We start from the raw sequence: 21,390 nt of genomic DNA on the forward strand, positions 1-21,390 counted from the left end.
ATTAATGTATCACACATTTTTAAGAACAGATCTGCAGACTGGAAACTGATGGGAGGCATTCTCTGGTACAAACTCCTTTGCTGTGCTGCCACTTTGTGCAGCTTCACACCGTCACATTTACCTTGGGCTGCCCCAGGTGGGAGATGAATCCTGTAACTTATCTAGGAAGACAGGACGGCCACTGAACAGGCAAGATACTACAGGTAGGTGACTACCAGCTTCAACGATTCCTATTGCTACTTCAAAAACTTCCAATGAATCTTCTCAAATTAGCTTTTAAATAACTCCGTGCAGCAGAGACTGGGAAGTAAACACGACGACTTGCCCACTGCCGCACCAGGAAACGGTAAGAGAAGAGGAAAGAGATCTCAGGAGGGCTTTGGCTTCAAGTTTCCTGCTTCAACAGACGACACTGCCTCTCTCCTTAGGCAGCCAGGAACTGTGGCTAATGGAAACTCTTACTCCGACTTGGAATGAGTGCCCAGCAGCAGATCGCTGCCATCCTGCAGCAGAGCTGGTGCCAGTGGTTGCCTTCACTCCGTGTTTTTCTCACTCTTGGTGGTTTCTCGTTCACCCTAACTAGAAAGCAGGGTAGCTCTGAGTCACTGCCAGGCATTACTAATGGAAGTGGGGGGCAGGAAGGAAATCAAGATGACTGGTTACAGATTTAGAAGTACTTTTTAGTGTCTAAAATGGCATACTGAAGCAGGACAAAAAAAAAAGAAAAGATGTGTGAGCTCTGAAAGAGCAGTAAAATGCTTCTAGCTAGAAAAATGAGCAAACCTATGAAAGTTACCACTAATATTCTTGTCCACTGAGACATAAAAACACATGAAATATTAAATAGGATAATCATGGGGGAAAATACTGTATTTGCTCCTTTCTTTGTTCATTTTAATTCAAACAGAGGTCCCGTGAAAGTGCTTAATTTACTTTTCTTTTTCCTTTTTAACTCCAGATCCTCAAGCATATTTTGAACTCAGACATAGTGAAGTGCTTCAACAAAGCCCAAATATGGCTCAAGTTTAACAGCTCAGGTTGTTTCTTTGTTCATTTAAGACAAGTCAGTCAGTTAAGGTTAAAAAAAAAACAACACACAGCATGATCTCCCCTCTAAAAAGTAGGGGTGCCTCTGATACGCAGTTTCCAACATGTTTTTATATACAAGGCTTCCTTCCACAAAATGTCATTCGATGTAAAAGGGAGCCCCATGAATGAAGACCCGTCACTTGTTCATGTATTCAAACTGTCCTCAGAATTGCTAGCTCCAGGAACTCCGGCAATAATTTTGCAAAATGCAGTCAGCACTTAATCTAAAGGTCAGTTTTAGGACAAGCACTGGGGCTGTTCGTTTCTGGCACAGACAGACACCTTTCTGTACAAAGTGACCATCCATTTTGTACAGGATGACATTCAGAGGCTACTGTCCAAAGGGCTCTTAAGAGCTGAACCAATATAAACATATCTTTTTTTTTTTAAAAGCGACTCCAAACTGCCTGATATCACCTTCGCTTCCATCAGCGCTCTCCATGTCAGATTCCTTGGATCAGGGGCAGTTCAGTGGTAGAGCCATTAGCCCTAATTTCAGAGAAAATGCCAAGCCTTGAAGCCGCTTGGTTAAAATCCTACAAATAAACTCTGCGCTAGGCAGAGTGGTGCTTCCAAAACGAATGTTACAAGGATCCACGAATGGGCCTTGACACTGAGATATTCCATTACCCTGCATTGTAATGGAGCTGGATTTTGGGACTAACAGTTTCCACATCCAATAAAGATTCCCAGAGTCGGATTGCGAGCAGGCAGCCACCACAGGGAAGCACCCACCCTGTTGTATCTCGCCTTCTTTTTTCATTAGCTTTATTTTTTTCAGTCTCCTGGGACCACAGCAGAACAAGGTCTGAGCAGTCCTGGAATACAACACTTGGAAAAAAAGGCAAGATGTTCCAGCAGCAAGCTTTTCCTAACATAACTTTGCTTGAAAAAAAATTTTCCAATAGTTCCAGCCTCACCAGATCCAGCTGGGAACGGGCAAGGACTTGGAACTCTTTTTTTCGCTCCTAGTTGTATTATTTTTATACCATCTATTAACACATACAGCTTAAGATTTTACTGGGAAATCTTTAAAATCTTAGACATCCGCCAGAAACTGAACTCCTAAACATAGGGCTGTCGCTTTTTTTCTTTCACAAAATCCCGTGCAGAAACACGTAGATTTGTCTTGATGGATTTCCTCCATTTGTGAGGCCGTCTGAACATTTGCCGGCCTTATCAGATCAGATTGCTCCACACAGGCCAATTATAAAAAGAAGCAGCAGATCCATTAGCACAGAGGCACACTGCGACCGTGCAGCAGACAGGCAGACAGAGATAATCAGCCTGGATGGGGCCGGCAGCCCCTTCCCAGGACTACTCCTGTGTTTTAGCACTGCCTCAGTGCTAAAACACAGGCCAGGAATGCAGGTTAATGGTAGTGGACAGCCTCACACACGGCCAGCACTGATCTGTTGGACCTTTACGTACTCAAACTCTCTTCTGGACCTCACCTGTGACAGTATGGGACTCCGTAGGTGAGGCTGATGGTTGGACTTGGTCATCCTGGAGGTCTTTTCTGACCTAAATGATTCTATGATTCTGGGATTTTGAGCCTCTTCTTCCTTCTTCGGAAGGAGCCAACACCTTTGTCTACTCTCTCTACCAGAGGAATAATTTTTTGTAAAACAAATTGGTTATTTAGCTACAGGAATAGGTAAAACAACATTTTCAAGAACGAGGCAAGCCTCAGATGAGCTAGCTAGGTACGCTGCAAAAGAGTAACGGAACCTTACGTGAAGTTGGGAGAACCAAAGCCATGGGGAATTCCGCCAGTTTGTGGGGAGTGCATTTTAGTTCAACCAAGATGAGCTGCTTGGCTTCCCAACACTTGTTCTATTTATTCCTCTACTACAATCTTCTCAGTGTGACGTCTTTAATGAGGAGATCACAACTTCCTCTATACCGGCCAGGGAGATTAAGCAAGACACACACACAACGAGAAAGCAAGAGTCTTTGAGATTTAGCTCAAAATCTGTGCTGGTTTGCCATAAAGAGCTGACATTTCAGTGAATAATGGAAATCTTTCACTGATAGCAGACTGCTGTTATGAGTAGGTATTACAGGATAAACACACAGTTTCCTTTTGAAAATATATTTCTTTATCTCTCTATACAAGATTTTTCCTGGGGTGTCTTGTGTTCCTGGAAGATACGAATTTAATGGGGGACTTGATTGTGCCTAGCTGGCACTTAGAGACACAAGCGAGGGAACAAAGGGGTTATATTTCATCTTCATAAAGCTCCATAAATACACTGCTCACTACTAGGGTGACAGCTGATATATAAGCAGAGCAAAGTCCATCTATTTCTGAACTGACCAGCACCAGAATTTGTAGTATCTCTTTACAAGATTCATTGGCAATAACAAGGATCCCAGGAACATAATGGAAGCAATTAACCTCTCATTTTTATGTCCACATTCATGAGAAACTGCTTTAGGATGAGAAACAGGAAGAGAGAAAAGATCACAGCTGAAACAAAGAGGGAGGATATCTCTTGTCAGTAGTCTGGCCACACTACAAAGCAGGCACACACAGCAGCAATAAATTCCTTTTTTTTTATTAGAAAAGCTAACCAACAATCATAGCTAGAACTGCATAGCTGAATGCTCAGATGCGTGGCATCAGAACAGCCTGACATTTAAATAAGGCTGCTTTAATTGCTTATTTTCTATTTTCTTCCATCGCAAAACAAACAAAGATGCCACTGAGGATGCACCTCCTGATAAGGCAATCAGAACACGAGCCTGCCATTACATTAATATTTTGCACAAAGGCCTCCCTTACGTTTATTAATCCAAAAGAGCTCCCATTTCAAAAAACACTATCTTTCTATGGCTGCCACCCTCAACGGTGCAAAGATTCTTCTGGATTTTTGTACCTGTTTTCCAAGCTACTAAAGTGGGCTCCCTGTCTTCAGAGAACCTTTATTTGCTCCATTTCCAGCTGAATGGCTAGCAGTTCAGCAGTATCTGCTACTCTTTGGACTGCTGCCTACACCAAAGAGCAGCACGGTGTCGTTCCCATTCAGGATGCAGGTCCTACCTAACCATCCGTGTTTGTCAAGCCTCCCATTAATCATTCCTGCACTGCCATAAATTGGAGGAGGTGATTAGAGCGTTCACAAAGGAAGCAGGCCTGCCAGCTCGGTTACCTCTCTCAGCAGGACGCTGTTTACTCCAGGATTTTACTGTAATCTCTGCTGGCAAAAAATATACTGCACCCAGATTAAATACATGTACTGTCTTTTAGTGAAATCCTTGTTCTTAGTCTTCATTAAAAAAAAAACACAAAACACAACAGCCATAAAACGAAAAACAACCCTGCAGCAGCTGAAATTCTGCAAAACAAGGAGGAGATACAAGTCCTTGTAGCCTGAACTGTGTGCCCTTTAAACATCCCTTGCAGAAGCACTGTTCTGTGGAGAGCTGCTGGTGAGAGAAGTACAGTTCCTTCCATGAAAATGTTCTCACACAGATGCACGAAGCAGCCTTCTCCCTTCTCTCTACCACAGAGCAGACAATAGAGGAACATATTAACATGTGAGGCAGTGGAAATCTGGATGGCAAAACCCGCAGTAGTCTGCAATATTCTTTGTTGAACTCAGCAACTTGGCCATTCAAACTCGGAATCTTAAAGAGAGCTCATTTCAACACTAATTTAGCTCAGTGACAAAAAAGGTGCAGTAAGTATGTCAAGTGGCAGACTCTCATCATTTGTCAACTTACTTACACTTTAAATGTGTCCTAAAGGAGATGGCTCTTGAAAACAGAACCCTTCTTTTTCTTTTTTTAACTCTAGGTTGAGTTTTCTATGCTTTAACGCTGAAACCCCCTGAGTTTCTAGGATAATTGTTACCTAACGTTACCTATAATTTGTATATCACATTTTATACTTCATCTTCATTTAAGATATCAGTGGGAACATTTCTTCCTGTAGAACTTTTGGTGTAATACGATTAATTGACATACCCCATTAAAATGGTAAGAAAAGGATTCTACTTGTTAGAGCTAAAACTAAAACAAGAAAGCCTTAACAAGAAGCAATTCTTCCACCTATGAAGAACAGATTTGGAAAGCCATCTAAGAAGCTTCTTGCAGAAATCCTGAGATACCAGACTTCTTTAACTGTGAATTCCAGTAAGATTATTCCATGGTAAAATTATTCTATGTGACCGGTTATAAATAAAGCCTCTTCAGTCATCCTGTCCAGCCAAAAACTAAAGCACTTCTTCAGCTCTACAAGAAAAAATAGATCACATCCACACATCTCCAGGTACTGCTGGGATACTTTTTCTTCTGAAGCTCATCCCTGTGTCCACAACTATTTGTATAGCTGATAAAAACTAAGATGTGCAAAATAGATAACATTATCCTATTGACAAATTAATCCTAATCAATGTTGCTTAACGTTATTTTCTTCCCTCAGCAGCACAAACAAACCTGAAACCAGGGCAGTGAATACAGAGGCTCAGAGGTCAACTGCACGGGATCAGGTCTGTTAAGGCCTCCCTGGGACCTATAAGAACATTTACTCTGCTGGGTCAATCTTCCTTATGATTCAGACACTGAGTACATGTTGATAGAAACAGATGAGAAAGTGGGATCAACCTGCAATTCACCTGGCACCCGCGAGTTTGTCTGGCTACAACAAGGTAAGGTAACTTGGGGGTTCATCTCTAAAAGATGGCACTGAAAATGTTGGCTTGAAGCCCTGCTTCTGCATATCCTAAGAGCTCTGACAGGCAGATTTGCCTTCACCTTCTCTTGAAGAAGGTACTACATGGATCTGTAAATGAGTGTGGTATACGTATACTTTTGTGACTTCTTGAAACATGCTCCTCTCTTCTCCACGTAGCCTGTGGGAAAGGTGCTGTCCATGGGCACTTCCCATGCAGAGCAAAAAGGTCCCCAGCTTTACTCCCCAGCTTTACTCTGACTCAGACTCCCTGGCCTCAGACTCCTAGACATTCCAAAATATCCACCTTGGCAATGAGGACCCCACACCAATCAGCAGACAGAAAGATGTCAGGACTAAAAAGGAGCAAATCAGATGGTGTCTATGACATGGTAAGTCAGATCTGGACCCATATTAGCAAGGACTCTGACACAGGTCAGAAAGAATACAGATTTTGTACATATGAAAGATTTCTTACTTCTGGTTACCCGCTCAAAGACAGAAGAGGCCACTAGCGTGCTGAATTATTCCTGCAGAGAGATCCTGTTCAGAGCTGGCCTTTAAATCACTCCTCCATGCACAGGAGGGCCGGCTCCCTTTACTCCGGATATCCAAGCAACTGGGGAATGCAGCAGCTACCCTGAAAGTCTTCAAGAGCCAGAAGCTTAAAAAACCCTCAGGTGTTGTCATGCACCAGCAATCTTACATAGCTGGTGAATGTGTGATACTCAAAAGTAGGCATCTTTCATATCAAGAGCTTTTGTATTCAGTCGTCTCTTCCGCATGAGGGACAGAGAGTAGTCAAGTCCTGCCCTTGACTTTTCATATTCCTGTTAAAGTTGATGATGCTTAGCCTCTTTATCTTCCAGGGAATCAGGAAAGAGCAGAAATAAAACTGCCTTCAACAGCATACTTTAACTCGTATTGCTGAGAACAGATCCTAAGCCAAGGGAGAATTCAGAGTTCTTGTCAAGTAAGGCAGCCACCTATACAGAACAAAATAAAATCACCGTCGAGCAACTGTTTGTAAAAACTCTTTTCAGGGAAAATCTGTAGGTCGGTCTTCACAGAGCCGCATCTTGATTTCAGAGAGGTCTGTACAAGAGGGAGAATTCATTTGTGCAAAGGACTTCAGGGGCTCAGAGATTTTTATCTGGCCAACATTTAGGCTCTCAGTCAGCTGTCCAAAACCTCATCAGATCAATAAAGCCTACAGTCATTGTGTCTGATAGCTCCTACCTTCCAGGAAACGAGCTTCTGAGTTTTATTCTAATTGTAAATATGCGGGCATGCACACCACCAAAATCAACGGTAACACGAGTACGCGAGAGATTCTTCTTGTCACTTGGAGGAGGCAAGAATAAAAGGTCAAGCACCGAATTTCTCTTGCATTCACTTACTGAGTCTGTCTAAACTCCCCTTGTGCTATGGAAAGAGAATTTCTGTTCCTCGGTACCTTATCAACACAGTATTAATTTTTAAACAGTACCTTTTGCCAGCAGTTGAATTAATTAGGGGCTTGTCAAACACACAGGAGCCAATCCAGAGTGAGGTACAGACTGAATTTACAGCTGAGCCATCCATCCCTCATTTAACCCTTGCCTGAATGTTCTTACTCTGCATTAAGAGAGTCCAATTCCAAGGCACCTCGATTTGCTTTGAAATGACTTCTGTTATTCAGAACTCGACACACACATCCTGGGATAAAGGTAGCCACAGTGGGAAAATCAGTCAGAAAGTGTTAAGTTGGAGGACATGCTTAGCATGCAAGCCCTTAGACTTTCTCTCACAGCGTTTTTCAGCATTATCTTTTCCTAAAAAAAAAGTACAGGCACTGCTTCATCTCAGTGCAGCACATTCACACAGTGTAGCTACAGCAGTTCAAAACCTCCTGGCACCCTCGAGCTCCATATTGCCCAAGCCAGTTGGCATAAAGCTGGTATGTGTTCCCTCCGGGGGGGATTACTGCTCTGCTGCCATTCAGGAAAACAGGCCAGACAACTGACCTTCCTTTTCCAGGAGTGCTCCTATGCCCTCTCTCGCGAGTAGTGCTGAAACATGACAAAAAATGAAAGAAATCCTGAAAAGATACTGTATACATTGCTCCCAAAGGAAACGCCCGTTGTAACCATCAGGGAAAAGGTGAAATGAGTGCTGTTGCTATAACAGAGCTGTTAATTAGTCTGTAAGGACTTGTGTTTATGACAAAGTGAAATCCAACTAATGCAATAGAGCTACGACCAGCAAACACAGCTCCACTGTTTTGTTCAGCTCTGTAGCAAAGCTCAGACTGTCCGTACCCTCATGAATGTGATATGAGAATTGCTAGAGAAGACACTCAGCTCTACTAAAGGCAGTTTACTCAAAGCCCTCCAGGCTTTTTTTGGACCTCTGCACCTTTAACGCTGCCCCGCAATGCCACACACGGCACATCCCTCGCTGCTCCAAGCCTGCGTCGCTCTGTAACCAGGGATACATCCAGCCATCACCGCGGGCTCTCGGTATCCTTGAGATGTAATTAGAGAACCACAGGGGGATTTAATCTTATTGAGATTTTAGAGTAAACCGGTATTTAGCCCTGGCGCTAACACTCTTCACCTAATAAACGAAATAAAAATTCAAATCGCCAGAGAAACAGCAGAGACAAGCACTTTTCGTCAAGCCCCTAACGGCAAATGCCAATCTCCTCCTTGCTGATGCGGCACAGCGTGGAAACAAGCCACCCTTTTCCTGGCATTAGCTTAAACGCTTCCTCGGATATGCAATCCATGTGGACTGCCCTGGCCTGACTTTCCTTGGGGCTAGAGAGATTCTGATTTTTTTAAGTCAGCCCATGTGTGCCTGAGAACCGGGCACGCTTCTGCCTTGCAAACAGCGCAGCCCCCGCAGGGAGGGCCCCCAGGAGCACACACGAAGAACATCCCCGCTGCCAACTACCAGATTTTTCTAGGCATGAGCTGGCAAACAGCGCCCCTGACACTGCCAACACCAAGCCAAGGCAGCGAGGATGTGAGTATTTAGGTGAACATCAGTGGCTCTGAACTCACAGGACAGGACCACAGCGAGGTGAGAGGTTCTGCAAGGCACAAGAGGAAAAAAGGTCACGGATCTGAGCCACAAAAGCAGTTTTCCCTTTGGAGTTCTCCGCAAGTCACCAAAAACACAATTCGGGGGATCCTTTCCAAAAGCTCTCCCTCCCCTGCTGGTTTGGTGCTGTGATTTCTCAGAGCCGTGACCGATTTCTGCTGCCACGACCTGAGGCTGCTCCGCCAACAAGGAGCTGAGGACTCGTCGCAGGATACGTGGCATTGAAAGCAGAGGGTAGAAAATCACCAGCTGCTGCCTGGGACACGAGCAAGTTATTTACAAGTGAAAGCAGTGAATTAGCTTGATGGCCAGACCGCATGCTGCAATATCGAGCAAACAATTTTTGGGTTTTCCACTTACAACTGACAGGACTGAGATTAGTCACGAAAAACAAGTTCATTATCTTGTCTCTTCTGAGAAAGGGAGGAAAACTTGGCGCGTACACACCAAGTGGAGAATCTAAAAAAAAAAACATGAAAATATAGTCGAGAGGGATTGAGTGGCAGCTGCATGAGGAATCTAATCTTGTAAATGGACCAGAGGCCACTGAAAGCAGAGGCAGAGGGGAGGAATAAAGGGGGATTTACACAGATTGAGGCACAACTCTCAAAACCACGGGCTTCCTGTCAGAATTATCGTGCTTTTTTAGGAACCTATGAGAATATGACGAGTGCTGAACGTTGCAGTGTGGATTAGTGGATTAGACAATTTACCCATCCCAACAATTTACAGCGTTAGATGGCACGGCAGTCTGAGAAGAGAGTAAATTGCTTGAAAAAGCACTACTCTGAAATTGTAAGTAAAAATTCCAGTTCCAAAGCAGTTCAGAGTAGGCACACGATCAACATTTGGTTCTGAATGTTGTACTTGAACACATACATGAGCTCCATGCTCAGCTTCTACGGATGTGAACTATGCTGAGGCGAACCCTCAAGCCTGACATCAGGGAACCTCTGTAAGGTAGAAGGTCGGGGCCCCAAATCCGCGGCTTTCTGCTCTAGCACGGGGTGGAATTTGGATGAAAAACATTACTGCAGAGGCACCGAAATCTCTACTGAAATGAAAACAAAACAATGTTATTTCCCATTATTACTTCTCTATTATTTCCCAGCAGTTCCTATAGCTTTCATTGTCAAGAAAACCTATAGCCAAGTTTACACTCAGACTTTCATATTCATTTGGTAACAAGCTTATAGCTATACGTTAATTTTTCAGAGTAGTTGAGATCTGTTTTTAAAGTTTTAATCAAAATCTATTCATACAGTTTTCTGCTGAAACAATGGAATATGTCGCTTCCGCTGTGACAGAAGAACACCACACCAAAACAATCAGCTGTGGTTCACAAGTGGATTGTTTCAATTTAGTTATTAATAGTTAATGAAGAACCATTTAGAAATTGAAAAGCTAGACCTCCGCACAGCTGATACAAACATTATGCTTTTAAAGCATTATTTTCTGTTTTAAAATGTGTAACTTCCAGCATTTTTACTAGGGGGAATGGTGATATTGCAAAGTTAACTGCAAAAAAACACAAAAAATGTTGCAATCAGCATTATCTGCAGCCTTTACAGGTGTGTCTAGGTTAAAATATAGCCTTTATTTATTTATTTGCACACCCTTTTCAACCTTGTCTCTGCATCATTTACTATTTCAGAACCCAGGACTTGTGCACACAAGGTTCTGAAGCAATGACACTTCAGCAGGAAGCAAGCAGCTGCTGTTTTATCAATGAAACAAGTGCAAGAGGCTGCCCTGAATGGTGTGAAACATTTTCACCTGGCCTCTGGCAGGGCTGTATTTAAGCGAGGAAGAGAGCTTGCTGGAGGCCTTAGAGGAGCAGGGGCTTGTTCTGCAGTGCTCTGGTTAATGCCTTGCTTCTGCTTTATCTGGGCTGTGAGAAGGAGAGGTTGTGGTGGGACTGCTGGTGGGGCAGGAAGAGAGGCTTTATTTTCTCCGAGGAGCTGAGCACTGAAGAGGTAAGCTTACAGCTTTCCGTGGGCAACCTTTGTTTTTATTTCCCAAGTAGTGCTTTAGCTCTGGCTACTTTAAGAATTAAGAGCATTTTCTTTTGAAGTGTTGTGACTCTTAGAGCTTAAAGCCCTAAAGAAACTTATTTCAATAGTAGAAGGGGAAGATGCCAGTAGGGCCAAGGAACTTTTTTTTTTTCTTTCTAAAAAAGATAAATGCTTAAAAAATAAATGCTTCTCTGCTGAAGCTAAGCTTATGGTCATTATTATATAAATATAATGCAGTGGCCTTTGAAGGCCCCACAAGGGGGAAACACATTAAGACAATTCCTTCCTGGAGCTGTTTAAATGCTGCATTTTTATTGTGACAGTGTAATTGTAATAACCCCTTGTGAACTACCTAGGGTGCCTGAAATGAGCAGCCCAAATGGGATTTGGAAACTTGTTGGTCTATTTCCTTCTTTCTAGAAGGAGTATTTCAAAACAGTGTCTATTTCTTCTCTAAGATACTGGTTTGGGCTCAATCCAGCATCTTTCTGTTCTAGTAAGTGCTGGAAGTCAAATGAAAACTTTGGCCAGTGGCTTCCTATGTGTGTTTCGTTATGAGAGCTGTGGATGAGTTGAGTCTCTAAGGGTATTTCTGGTCCCAGATCCTGCTGGTGACTGCACAGTCACTTTTCACATAGCACTAGTGATAGAGACCTCTTGCACAGAATAAGGGGGAAGAAAAGATGAATCTAAAATGCGCTTCTCTTAAGAGAAGTAAGCATAGGCTTAATGTGATATTAAGATGTTCAATCACAGGGCTAATCTGTTAGGACTGCCATGCTTAGTTACCCTTGCAGAGCCAGTGTGAGGTGAGAAACCTCATCAGGTGAGGCAGAGCTGAGTGCTGGAGGCTGTGCTGAGAACCAGCTTCTCTCCAGCAAGAAGGAGGCTGGGAGGGCTGATGGCAGCAGCAGCAGCTGGTTGAAGAGGCCTGCTGCTCACAGCCCTCCCCTGCCCCTTGCTACTTTCTCCATCAAATCTAAGAGCTGAGCTGTTGTAAAAGCGCTAACCTGATCCACTTGCCTAACACAGGTCTCTGCTCCTTAACCTATTACTTAAGCTGCCTAAGCTAGAGTGCCTCTCACACTGAAACATGAGGTGGTAGTGCTCATCTGAGCAGCTCACCTAGTAAATCTGGAACAGGAGTAACAAGCAGCTGGGAATAGTGATCTGACCGCACAGCTGCTGTGACAGAAGCACACATAACGAATATAAGGGCAGATAACTTTCAGATGTCTTATTTCCTCAGAAGCAATAAAACCATGCTGTTTCCTAGACTGAACTCTTTAAAACATCACTTTAAAGCTAATTAAGTTCATGTGAAATTACAGTTAGAAGGACTTTTTTTCTATTATCTCAGGTTCTGGGAGAGAAAGCAGCTTTACTGGAGAATCACTTCAGTCTTAAGTTTGGCTAGACTGACAGGCCGGTATTCTAATGCACCAAAGTCTGCCATAAAGACTGACACTGGAAGCCAAATGTTTAAAGTATCTCTAGAACACTCTGTAGGTATTTCTTCATGTCCAATTTTCAGATGGGCTGGTCCATTCCACCCAGTGGTGATACACTAATGGGACAGTGCCTCTTCCTCTCTTCTCTTCCCCTGCAAAAAGGGCTGAGGCGCTCCAGCACTCACTAAGCACAAAACTAGCAACAGTCCATACCAACAAATGAACAGAAAATGTGTTCATCCTTAGGGAGGCATCTATAAGTGCTTTCTCAGACGAAGAAACAACTTAAGGCAATGCAAACAGCCAGTCTAAGTCTCCCGGAATAGAATTTCCTTTGACTTTCCACACCAAAGTGACTTGAAGTTACGCAGCAGACTTTCCCTGACTGTGTCTGCCATGCTTGACAAAATATCAGATGGGTTTCCTGGATCCAAGCACATGTAACCTTCCTTCAGCAAAGCTTAAATCCAGTTACATGGAGTGAGGAGGAAAGAGGCAGAGAAACAGGCTGCTTAGGTGCAGTATACATGGATGAAAGCACAAGATCTTCCTATTTCCTTGATACAATAAATAGCAGGGAAAAATAGTATCAGCTGTTTTGTGCACCAAATGACCTTCTGACTTGCTACAAAGTAGATGAAGCTTATGCAGATGCTGCAGTGTACAGACTGACCCATATAAATACTCCTCTATAGAATTACTGAGTAAAATCCCCTGCTCTCACTCTGTCTTGCCCAAGACACTGTTGCATTGTTGTTGTTAGTTAAGTAAGCCTTTCTCCCCAGGAGTGGATAAATCTAAAAGGATGTTTTTGTGTATTGTTATCCCAAAGCCTCACTATGTAAAAAGGACTCTTCTTGCTCTTGCCCTGCACCTAGGCCTGCTATTTTTTTTCTAGTCATGAACATAAATAACTCAAAGGTTCACACATGGCTGAATTAGTATGTTGTTTCCCTTACATCTCTTCTGGACCTATGATGTGTCACAATGAGGACTTGGTTCAGGAGAAATCTGGTAACAGAATTTCATGTTCATAATCACAACTGAAAAATCCTGGCTGTCAATAGGGGTTCAGCAACATGCAGCTGAGATGTGGTGCTGTCATTCAAGAGAACCTCAGTTACTGCTGGGTATCTTCTGGATGGAGCATTTCAGACAGTCCTGCTGTTAAACTTGGAAACTTTAATGACAGAGATGTCCCCTCAGCTGCTTTCTAGTCTTTAATGCTGTTGTGGGAGTGGTACTACAGAGATCCTGAACTACTTTTGGAGGTGCTTGTAATGCACTCAAGACAAAAAGGTAACCTCTGAGAATGCTTTTTTTAATTCAATATATGCTATCGTAGTTCCTTGCATGTCAAGTGTATATCCATAAATCTGTTCCTTAGGGTGTGTGAGCAACAGATGTGTAAAAGCTACCTTTCATGTGCTTACGGAACTAGCTGCTTTCATGGACAAATCTTGCTGTCCTGACATATAGTAAGACAAAACTCAGTATTTGGCACTTAATAGATTACTAAGTGTGGGTAACAAGCAGAGAACATGGGTACCTAGCAATCAGTCTTCATGCTTCTATACAAAGTTTGTCTGACTAGATGTAAATGGCACTTTGATTCCCTCTTTAACGGAGGGTCTGAGCTCAAATCTGAAGCTGCTTTAATTCCCCAGCTTACAGAGAGAAATAGAAGAGGCTTATGTATTACATACTTCACAGAAGTCAGAGTACTGTGGCCTGTTCTCTCTCTAACTTCATGTGAAGTTCTGACTCCTGACATTGTTTCCAGATAACTAAAATCCTGAGATGATGTAAAGCTCTGAGGACAGCAAGCTGAATTAGCTTCCATTCTAAAACTGTTTTAGTTAACAGAAAACCAATAATTGGAAATGCACAGGACATGCATCAGATGCCTGAATTTTAAAAAAATAGCCTACTGTGCACAGAACTTGTTAAACATGAGGTATTTTAGCTGCCTTCTCTATTATCTACAGCTGTAAGTATGGCTTTTTGCTATGTGTTGGCTGTGAAGATGGGGTGGGGAGGAGTGTGGAGGAACTCTACCAATTCTTACTGAATGGATTAAATTACTATCTTCTGCTGTGAGGAAATCCAAGTACTGTAATAATGGCTGAAGCATAAGGTGCCAATGACTTCCAAGGAGCTACAGAGTAGCTGAGATCTTAAAGATCTTATAAAGAAACGAGGGAAAATAAAACTTGCCTATGACAACTGAGTTTTTGATGGTACTGTATTAGGTTGGCATTAAATAAGAAAGTAAAATAAAAACTAGAGTGCTGGTGAAACAGTGGATGAGTAAGCTTTGGAGATATTAAAGGCCAAGTAATAGAAATAAAACTGAAAAACAAGGTGTTAAAATAATATTGGTGACTAAAGACAAACATTGGATTTAATGTTGAATTGCACTCCTAAACCAGTGGTATTTAAGATATACCCTGGGGCAACTCATTTGCTTCTGTGATTGTTGAGCTCTGTCTGTTCTACCCTTCTGTCCAGGGCACAAAGCACTGCTTTCCCCACTACAGTAGGGCTGCACTAAATCTAAAATGCAGAAAACTGATTAACTCATTCAAATAGTCATGTTTAACTAACATAGCTTGCTGTTCTTCCTATAGGCTATGTTAATTTTTTCAGTGCAAGTGGGTTAGGGGGAGCACAAAGTTTTTTGGTGCTGAGGAAGTAGGCAGGTAAAGCCAAGCCTGGTGAAACTGCTCCTGCATCACTTGCAGATACACCTCATGACCTGTGCATAAGAAACATGAAGAACCTGTCATGTGTTTAGTCTACCAGAACTGGAGACAATTCTGATATGGTAGAGATACCTTGACCACAGTGACACTTAAATACCAAGCACAATGTGGCTGAAGCTTCTGAGTGAAGCTCTGACCTTCTTGAAACAAAGGTATCTTGATTCTGCCAGCGTTTGAAGTGGTTCTGTAGTTAGTGTGAACTAGGAAACGTCTAGTGCTCCTGCTGGTAGCACACTCCATGGTTTGTAGGCAGGAAAGTGGCAAAGGAAGGCCAATTTTCCAGATTATATGAACAAACTCCATGCCTTTGATGGGAAGGACTCTTCCAGTTTTTTGTAAGCCAGAGACTCATGTGGGGAGCTCAAGCTCACATTTTCTAGAATGTTTTAAATTGTGTTGGTGCAAGCTAGATTCATGTTCTGCTTTGGCTCCCTACTGAGTGTACTTCCTAGCTTCTGGGGAGTGCTGTTCCTTCTTCTAGCTGGTCAGTGTCTCCATTTAACCCACGAACTTGGTGATTCATCTCCCTATTCAATTGTAGGAAGTCTAAACCAAGATCTGAGGAAGCACAGACAGGAAGCCTCAAAAAGGGGAATTCTTTAAGCCAGTTAAAGCTGCCACCTTGTTAAGTCTCATAAATACTGCAATAAATATTTTCTGTGAATAAGCAGTTAAAGACATAAACTAAAAATAAGTTAGAAACTCCACTTGATAGAACTTTGGTTTGGGTTTGTCAACTTCTGAATGCTGCATCAAACTGGTCTAGTGACTGCTCCAGGAACTGATAGGCAAGGCTGTCACTGATTAGTTTTTGTGTATATGGCAGAGATGAGATGGAGGCTGGAAACAGAACTCTTGTCTGCAGAGAATTTCATAGAAACTCTCAATGATTTCTAACTATACTCTTATTACAGCTTCATCCATCTTTCCAAAACATTAATTCCCTGCTGAATTGATTTCCTAGATGGAAAAATAATGGCAAGAGGAGGACTGGAAGAAGCTCTGCAAGATGAGAAGGCATTGCACAGGAAACCTCAGAGGTTTCAGAAAGTAGTAGAGCCTCTGTCTGGAATGACTTGCTTACAAATGCTTGAATGCTTGAGCTGCTAGTATATGCTTACATTGACCACAAATATTAGCTTCATAACTCCATAATTATTCTGACCTGCAATTAATGTTCTCTTCATGCTTATGTTCACCATATTAATTAGCTCCAGGAGACTCCTGAAATATGGCAAGATATGCTGTGTAGCCTTTAACAGAAGTTCACAGAGAAATCTACCTTAAACTGACAAATGTCTACACAGCAATTAACACTCTGGAGGTCCAAGTATGCTGAGACTGCTCTGTTCAGGAGCAAATAAAATAGGTGATACCTTGCTTGAACTGTAAAGTTTAAAACAGGCAATGGATGTGCTTACTCATATTTTGAGAGGCTAGACCTGGTACCTTCTCTGTGCTATGAGACCCAACTGACTTGTTTGAACTTTCTCTTCCTTGCTGTTCTGGCAGAAACATTTGAGGCACCAAAGTTCAGTTTCCTTATGCACTCCTTCCTGAAGAGCTGGATGTGAATCTGCTCTTGCGAACCACAACCAGATATTTCTCATCTGCAGCATAGATGGTCTGATTAAATAAGAATGCACAAATGCTTACAAACCAGATTAAAATGGAGTAACTGTCTACAGCGTTCTCATTCTAGTGAACATAAGGCATTGGAAGAAAAACACGTGCTAGTTTCTATCAGAACAGATACAAACAGGCAACCCACAAATTCAGGGGGCTGGTAGGGGAAAAGCCATCAAAAAATTCTCAATGCAAGGTTTTGACTGCTGGGGAGAAATATTTTTGGTGTTACCCTTTTATGAAGGTAAGTACTACAAAATATATGTAGCTAACATCTGAACTCTAAAGCTAAAACAACAAAATTAAACCTGAAGAGAGTGTTGAAAGGGTAAGTCAGGTTCAAGTAAAATGCCATTCTGTGGCTTGATGGTGTAACTGTCTCAGCTTCTGGAGGAAAAAGCATAGTCAAACTAGATGCATTTGAAATTACAGGACCAGTTGTGCATAAGCACTTGCAGAAATGAGACTTGGCTCTTATCCCATAGGAAAGCATCTTTAATTACCAACGGAACTGATATTATTTCTGGCCAAACAATCAGTCTGCATTCTCAGACTGCTAGACTACCTGTAAATATTTTCATATTTTAAGTATAAGCACTGCTGTTCGGTGGAGTGCCCTCAGAACAGTGAGCTGATGAACACCTGTAAACAGAGCTTGTCTCCAGAAGTGACGAACTATAAAAGTTCTTGCTGGCTGCCTTCCATCTTTTACTGTAACACACTGGACTGTCAGTATTCAATTTTTAACTAGTGCCATAGAAATTCTGAGTGTAATAAAACATAAGCACACATCTGCCTGCAAAAATATTTCTCCAAGTATTTCTCCTTTGGCTTTCTTTTTTTTTTTTTTTTTTTTTTTAAACCAGCAAAATCTGTGAGAAGAGGGAAGAAATATCTCTGCCCTGAATTTGAGGACGCTAGCCACAACATGCTTCTGCGCTAGTGTCATAGAGGAAGGAAAGCATACCTCTGTGTTCAAGTCAGAGGGTGGATTTGGGCTATAATTTAATTTCCACAGCAGCATGTCCCAATCAGTTGGAAAGCCTGTAGTTAGCCCGTTCTCAGGAACAACAAATAAATAGGAGTTGTTTGAGGAAGCTTCGATTGCTCAATATGAACTTCACTTCCAGCTGAACTGGCAGTTCTTATGTTAAAGTGTTCCGGAAAACTTCCTTCAGTGATGCTTTCTACTCTACCAGCAGATCCTGCCACACAAGGAATGTAATACATCCGTACCCTAGGCACAACTCTGCTGCCTTCTGGTGCTAAAAGCGAGTTCACTTTGAGGTGCCAAGCTTGCAGGATGTGCTTAGGTTGGAGCTGGACTTCTCCCTCCTGGGAGGGGAGGAGAAAACTTTCAAGTACTCCAAATATAAATGTAACAGCTTCTCACACCGTGTTTCTCTTCCCTTTTTATCAAGCAAATTAAATCAGCACACGCAGCAGTAGAGCGGGTAGAAGATAAAGCATCTCTTTAAAATGTAACACTTTCGAATAAGCACTCTTCTTAGAAAAGGAAGTGGAACTCTTTGCTGATGGCTGCCTTATGGAAAACACAGCCACATCTGGGTATGAATGGCTTCCTGTGGGGATGGTGCAGTGTCTCAAGGCTTTCTCTCATAAATGAGGAATGTTCTGCCACTTTTCTGATCAACTAATGGCACATATAAATGATGTCCAATTACTTAGAAAATTCCATTTATAAAATCTGTGAAGAAACTTTTGTTTCTCAGACTTAATACTTCACAGAGTTCGTGGCAGGCAGTGGCCTGAGCTATCGAAGTACCCTTGAATGTTTTGGAGAAACACAGTCAAGGTTTTTGTAGCCTAAAATGTCTTATCAAAGCTAAAATTGGCATCAGTGTCCTGCTGGGACAAACAAAGGAAGACTAAACTTGTCATTCAGCCTGGAACTGTGGAGTATTTCTGCCACAGCTGCTTGATATAACAGAAGTTTACCTTAGGCTTGTACAACCATCTTGCTCTTAAAGGTCAAAGAATATTTTCTACCTAAGGCAACAAACAAAATGAATTATTTCATCCAAAGTTGGACAAAAGCCTTCACCTAAACTGTGCTATCCAGCAAACACAATACACAGATGCAAGTAAAAAACACTTAGAAGTTTGCTCCCTGGAGTTAACTTAATAAACACTTCTCCTTACTACCAGAAGCTTAGTCTGGTTTTGTCAGAAGCTTATACTTTTTCTAATTGTCTGCACAAAAGACTCTTAAATAATGTTTTGACAGCTGAAATATTACATCTTCATAAATAAAGAGAACTGTCAATATTGCTAGCGCAGAAGCAAAGGAACCAGATGCAGTACTAAGAGCTGGGGGAGGGGTCAGTGATTCACAAGTTAAGAAAAGCATCTGCTTATAGTTTGATAGTAGCTGTCTTGCTAAATCCAGCCTAGAAATTCAGAGTGTGCTACAGCTGGCATAGAGATTATGAACGTTTCACTGGCCAGAAATCTGTTCAGCACTAACAGCATCAGATCAAAAGGGTATTCAGTGCACTTCTGTCCTTTCCATTAAAAAAATAGAAGTGTCCCTGTGCCTAAAGGTCATTCTTGCACCTGTCTTTCAAGCCTAGAAGAATCTGCTATAGTAGTTCCATGCAGCATGTTTCTCCCATCCTCAGGTTGCACGTGGGCCTTTACATTGAGCCTTTCTCTACTTTTACCCTGGCTTGGAAAGGTGCACGCAGGCTCTCATTTCTCTTCTGAGTTCATCTCTATCTCCTTTTGATCACCCTTAACCCCGCGTTCAGCTGACATGCAAAACAAACCTTTTGACAGCCCCGATGCACAAAGTTCTCAGATAACCTGCAGGGAAAGGCGTTTGACAGCACGTCAGCAGCATCGCTACGCGTACAGCCGACCGTGGCCAGGGCAGCACGCGCCGGTACCTCACCACACCACCGGGATGGAGCTGCTTCGGGACGAGCAGACCGGGTGCTGCGGCCTTTCTGAGCAGAAGATCCCTGAGGAGATGTCCCCGAGGAGATGTCCCCGAGCAGCAGGCCCTGGGGATGGGCTGGGCTTCTCCAGCCGAGGCAGGGACCTCAGTGAGGAGCCCCTCAGCTCCTTCAGGAGCACCTCAGGAGCACCGGGGGGGCTCAGCCTTTCTCCCTGTGTACCCCCACCCCAATGGGCACCCCCTCACCCCCTTTATGCCCCTCCAGGCCCCTTCCCAGCTCCCACCCACCACACCCAGCCCCCCTCACCACAGAGAGGAGACCCCGATGAGTGTGTGAGGGGGGGACCCCATCGGGCCTAGGCCCCCCCCACCGGGATGGGGCCGTTTCCATGACAACCCCTCACACCGCCCCCCCCCCTTCCCGATTCCTCCCCCCTCAGCCGGGCGGATACAGCTTGAAGCCCCTCAGGATCTCCTTGGCCCGCTCGTCCGTGGCCGACATGGTCCCGCCGCGGGCGGAGGGGGCTGCGCGGGCCGGGGCCGGGCCTGAAAGGAGGCGGCAGCGGCGGCGGTGACAGCGGCGCCTCAGGGCCCCCCGCCCCTCCTCCCTCCTCTGCCTCGCACCCGCCACCGGCCGCCGCAACCAACCCCGGCCGCCTCCCTCCGCCCCGCCTCCCGCCCGGCCCCTCCAGCCAATCGCTCGCCGCCGCCGCCCTTTACTGACGGGTGGATTGACCAATCAGAGCGCGCCCTCGCGGCTTTCCCCCCCTCCCGCTCTTTTTCTCTCCCCCCGCCCTCCTCTCGCTCAAGGGCGGCGGGGCGGGGACGGGAGGCGATGAGGGACAAACTTGGCCGGGCGCCGGGCGTTCGCGCAGCCCCGGGGTTGGGTTGCTCGTTGGGACGGAGGAGGCTGAGGCGCCCAGAGCTCGGTGCCGAGGTGGCGGAGCTGGGCAGCGAGAGGCTCCCTCAGCCCCTCAGGGCACGGGGTGGGAGCCCCACAGGGCGCAGTTGGGGTCTTGTTGCGTTTTGGGGTGAAATCCCGGTTTCTGTCAGTCTGTGTGGGGCAGCAGGGGCTGGGCAGTTGGCATCGCTCCGGCTTGGGGTCATGGAAGAGCTGATGGGGGGAGCTGGGAGATTTTGGGACTGCTCCCAGCCCGAGCAGCAGCACCACATGAGGCACCGTAACTCAGAGGGTGACGGGAGCCCTGAGTCCTCTCAAAATCCTCACCCTAAATCAACACAAATATCACCTCAGCTTTTCGATCCGCTCATGAGGAAGCAGCACAGCAAGTCTCACTGTCCCTTTGTGTGACTTCGTTCCGAAAACCTCACCTTTGCCTTTACGCCTTTGCAGCATGCCGAGTTGGCAGGTGTCACAGTTCCTAAGCTGTCCTTGCAGGTGAGGGGATGCTCCCAGCCTGCCTTCTGCCTCCCCAGAACGCGTTGCACTGCCGTCCTCCCAAGCTGCTGATAGAGGATCTGGTATTTCATCAGCATAACCAGGAAATATGTTTGTAAACTGGGGCCTTCTCCCACCCCACACTCAGCAGAAGGGGTCGTACAGCTGCCTATCAGCCACCACCCAGATACACGTCGCCCCCAGCCTGGCCAAGGTGAGAGAGGCGAGTCCAGCTAGCAGCTAACTCCTGGATCCTGGGAAAAATGGAGAGCTTGACAGCTTCTTCAGCAAGTCTTCGCTGCTCCCGTTATGCTCTGTGATGCTCTGCAGTTGAGGTCCTGGAAACCTGGAAGGAGAGAA

General features: G+C 44.3%; 1 protein-coding gene across 1 annotated transcript in view; it reads right to left on the bottom strand.

Annotated features, from left to right (window-relative positions):
- PDE6D (phosphodiesterase 6D) overlaps positions 1 to 20,269 on the bottom strand; it is a 36,126-nt gene extending 15,857 nt beyond the window's left edge. Inside the window, exon 1 of the mRNA XM_082767172.1 lies at positions 20,084 to 20,269. Within this exon, the coding sequence (XP_082623298.1) occupies positions 20,084 to 20,133 (50 nt within the window). The 5' untranslated portion in view covers positions 20,134 to 20,269. The remainder of the gene's footprint in view (positions 1 to 20,083) is intronic.
- Positions 20,270 to 21,390: the final 1,121 nt, after the last annotated feature.

Source organism: Aythya marila (assembly GCF_965140915.1).
Source record: "Aythya marila genome assembly, chromosome: 9".
Lineage (NCBI taxonomy): Eukaryota > Metazoa > Chordata > Aves > Anseriformes > Anatidae > Aythya > Aythya marila.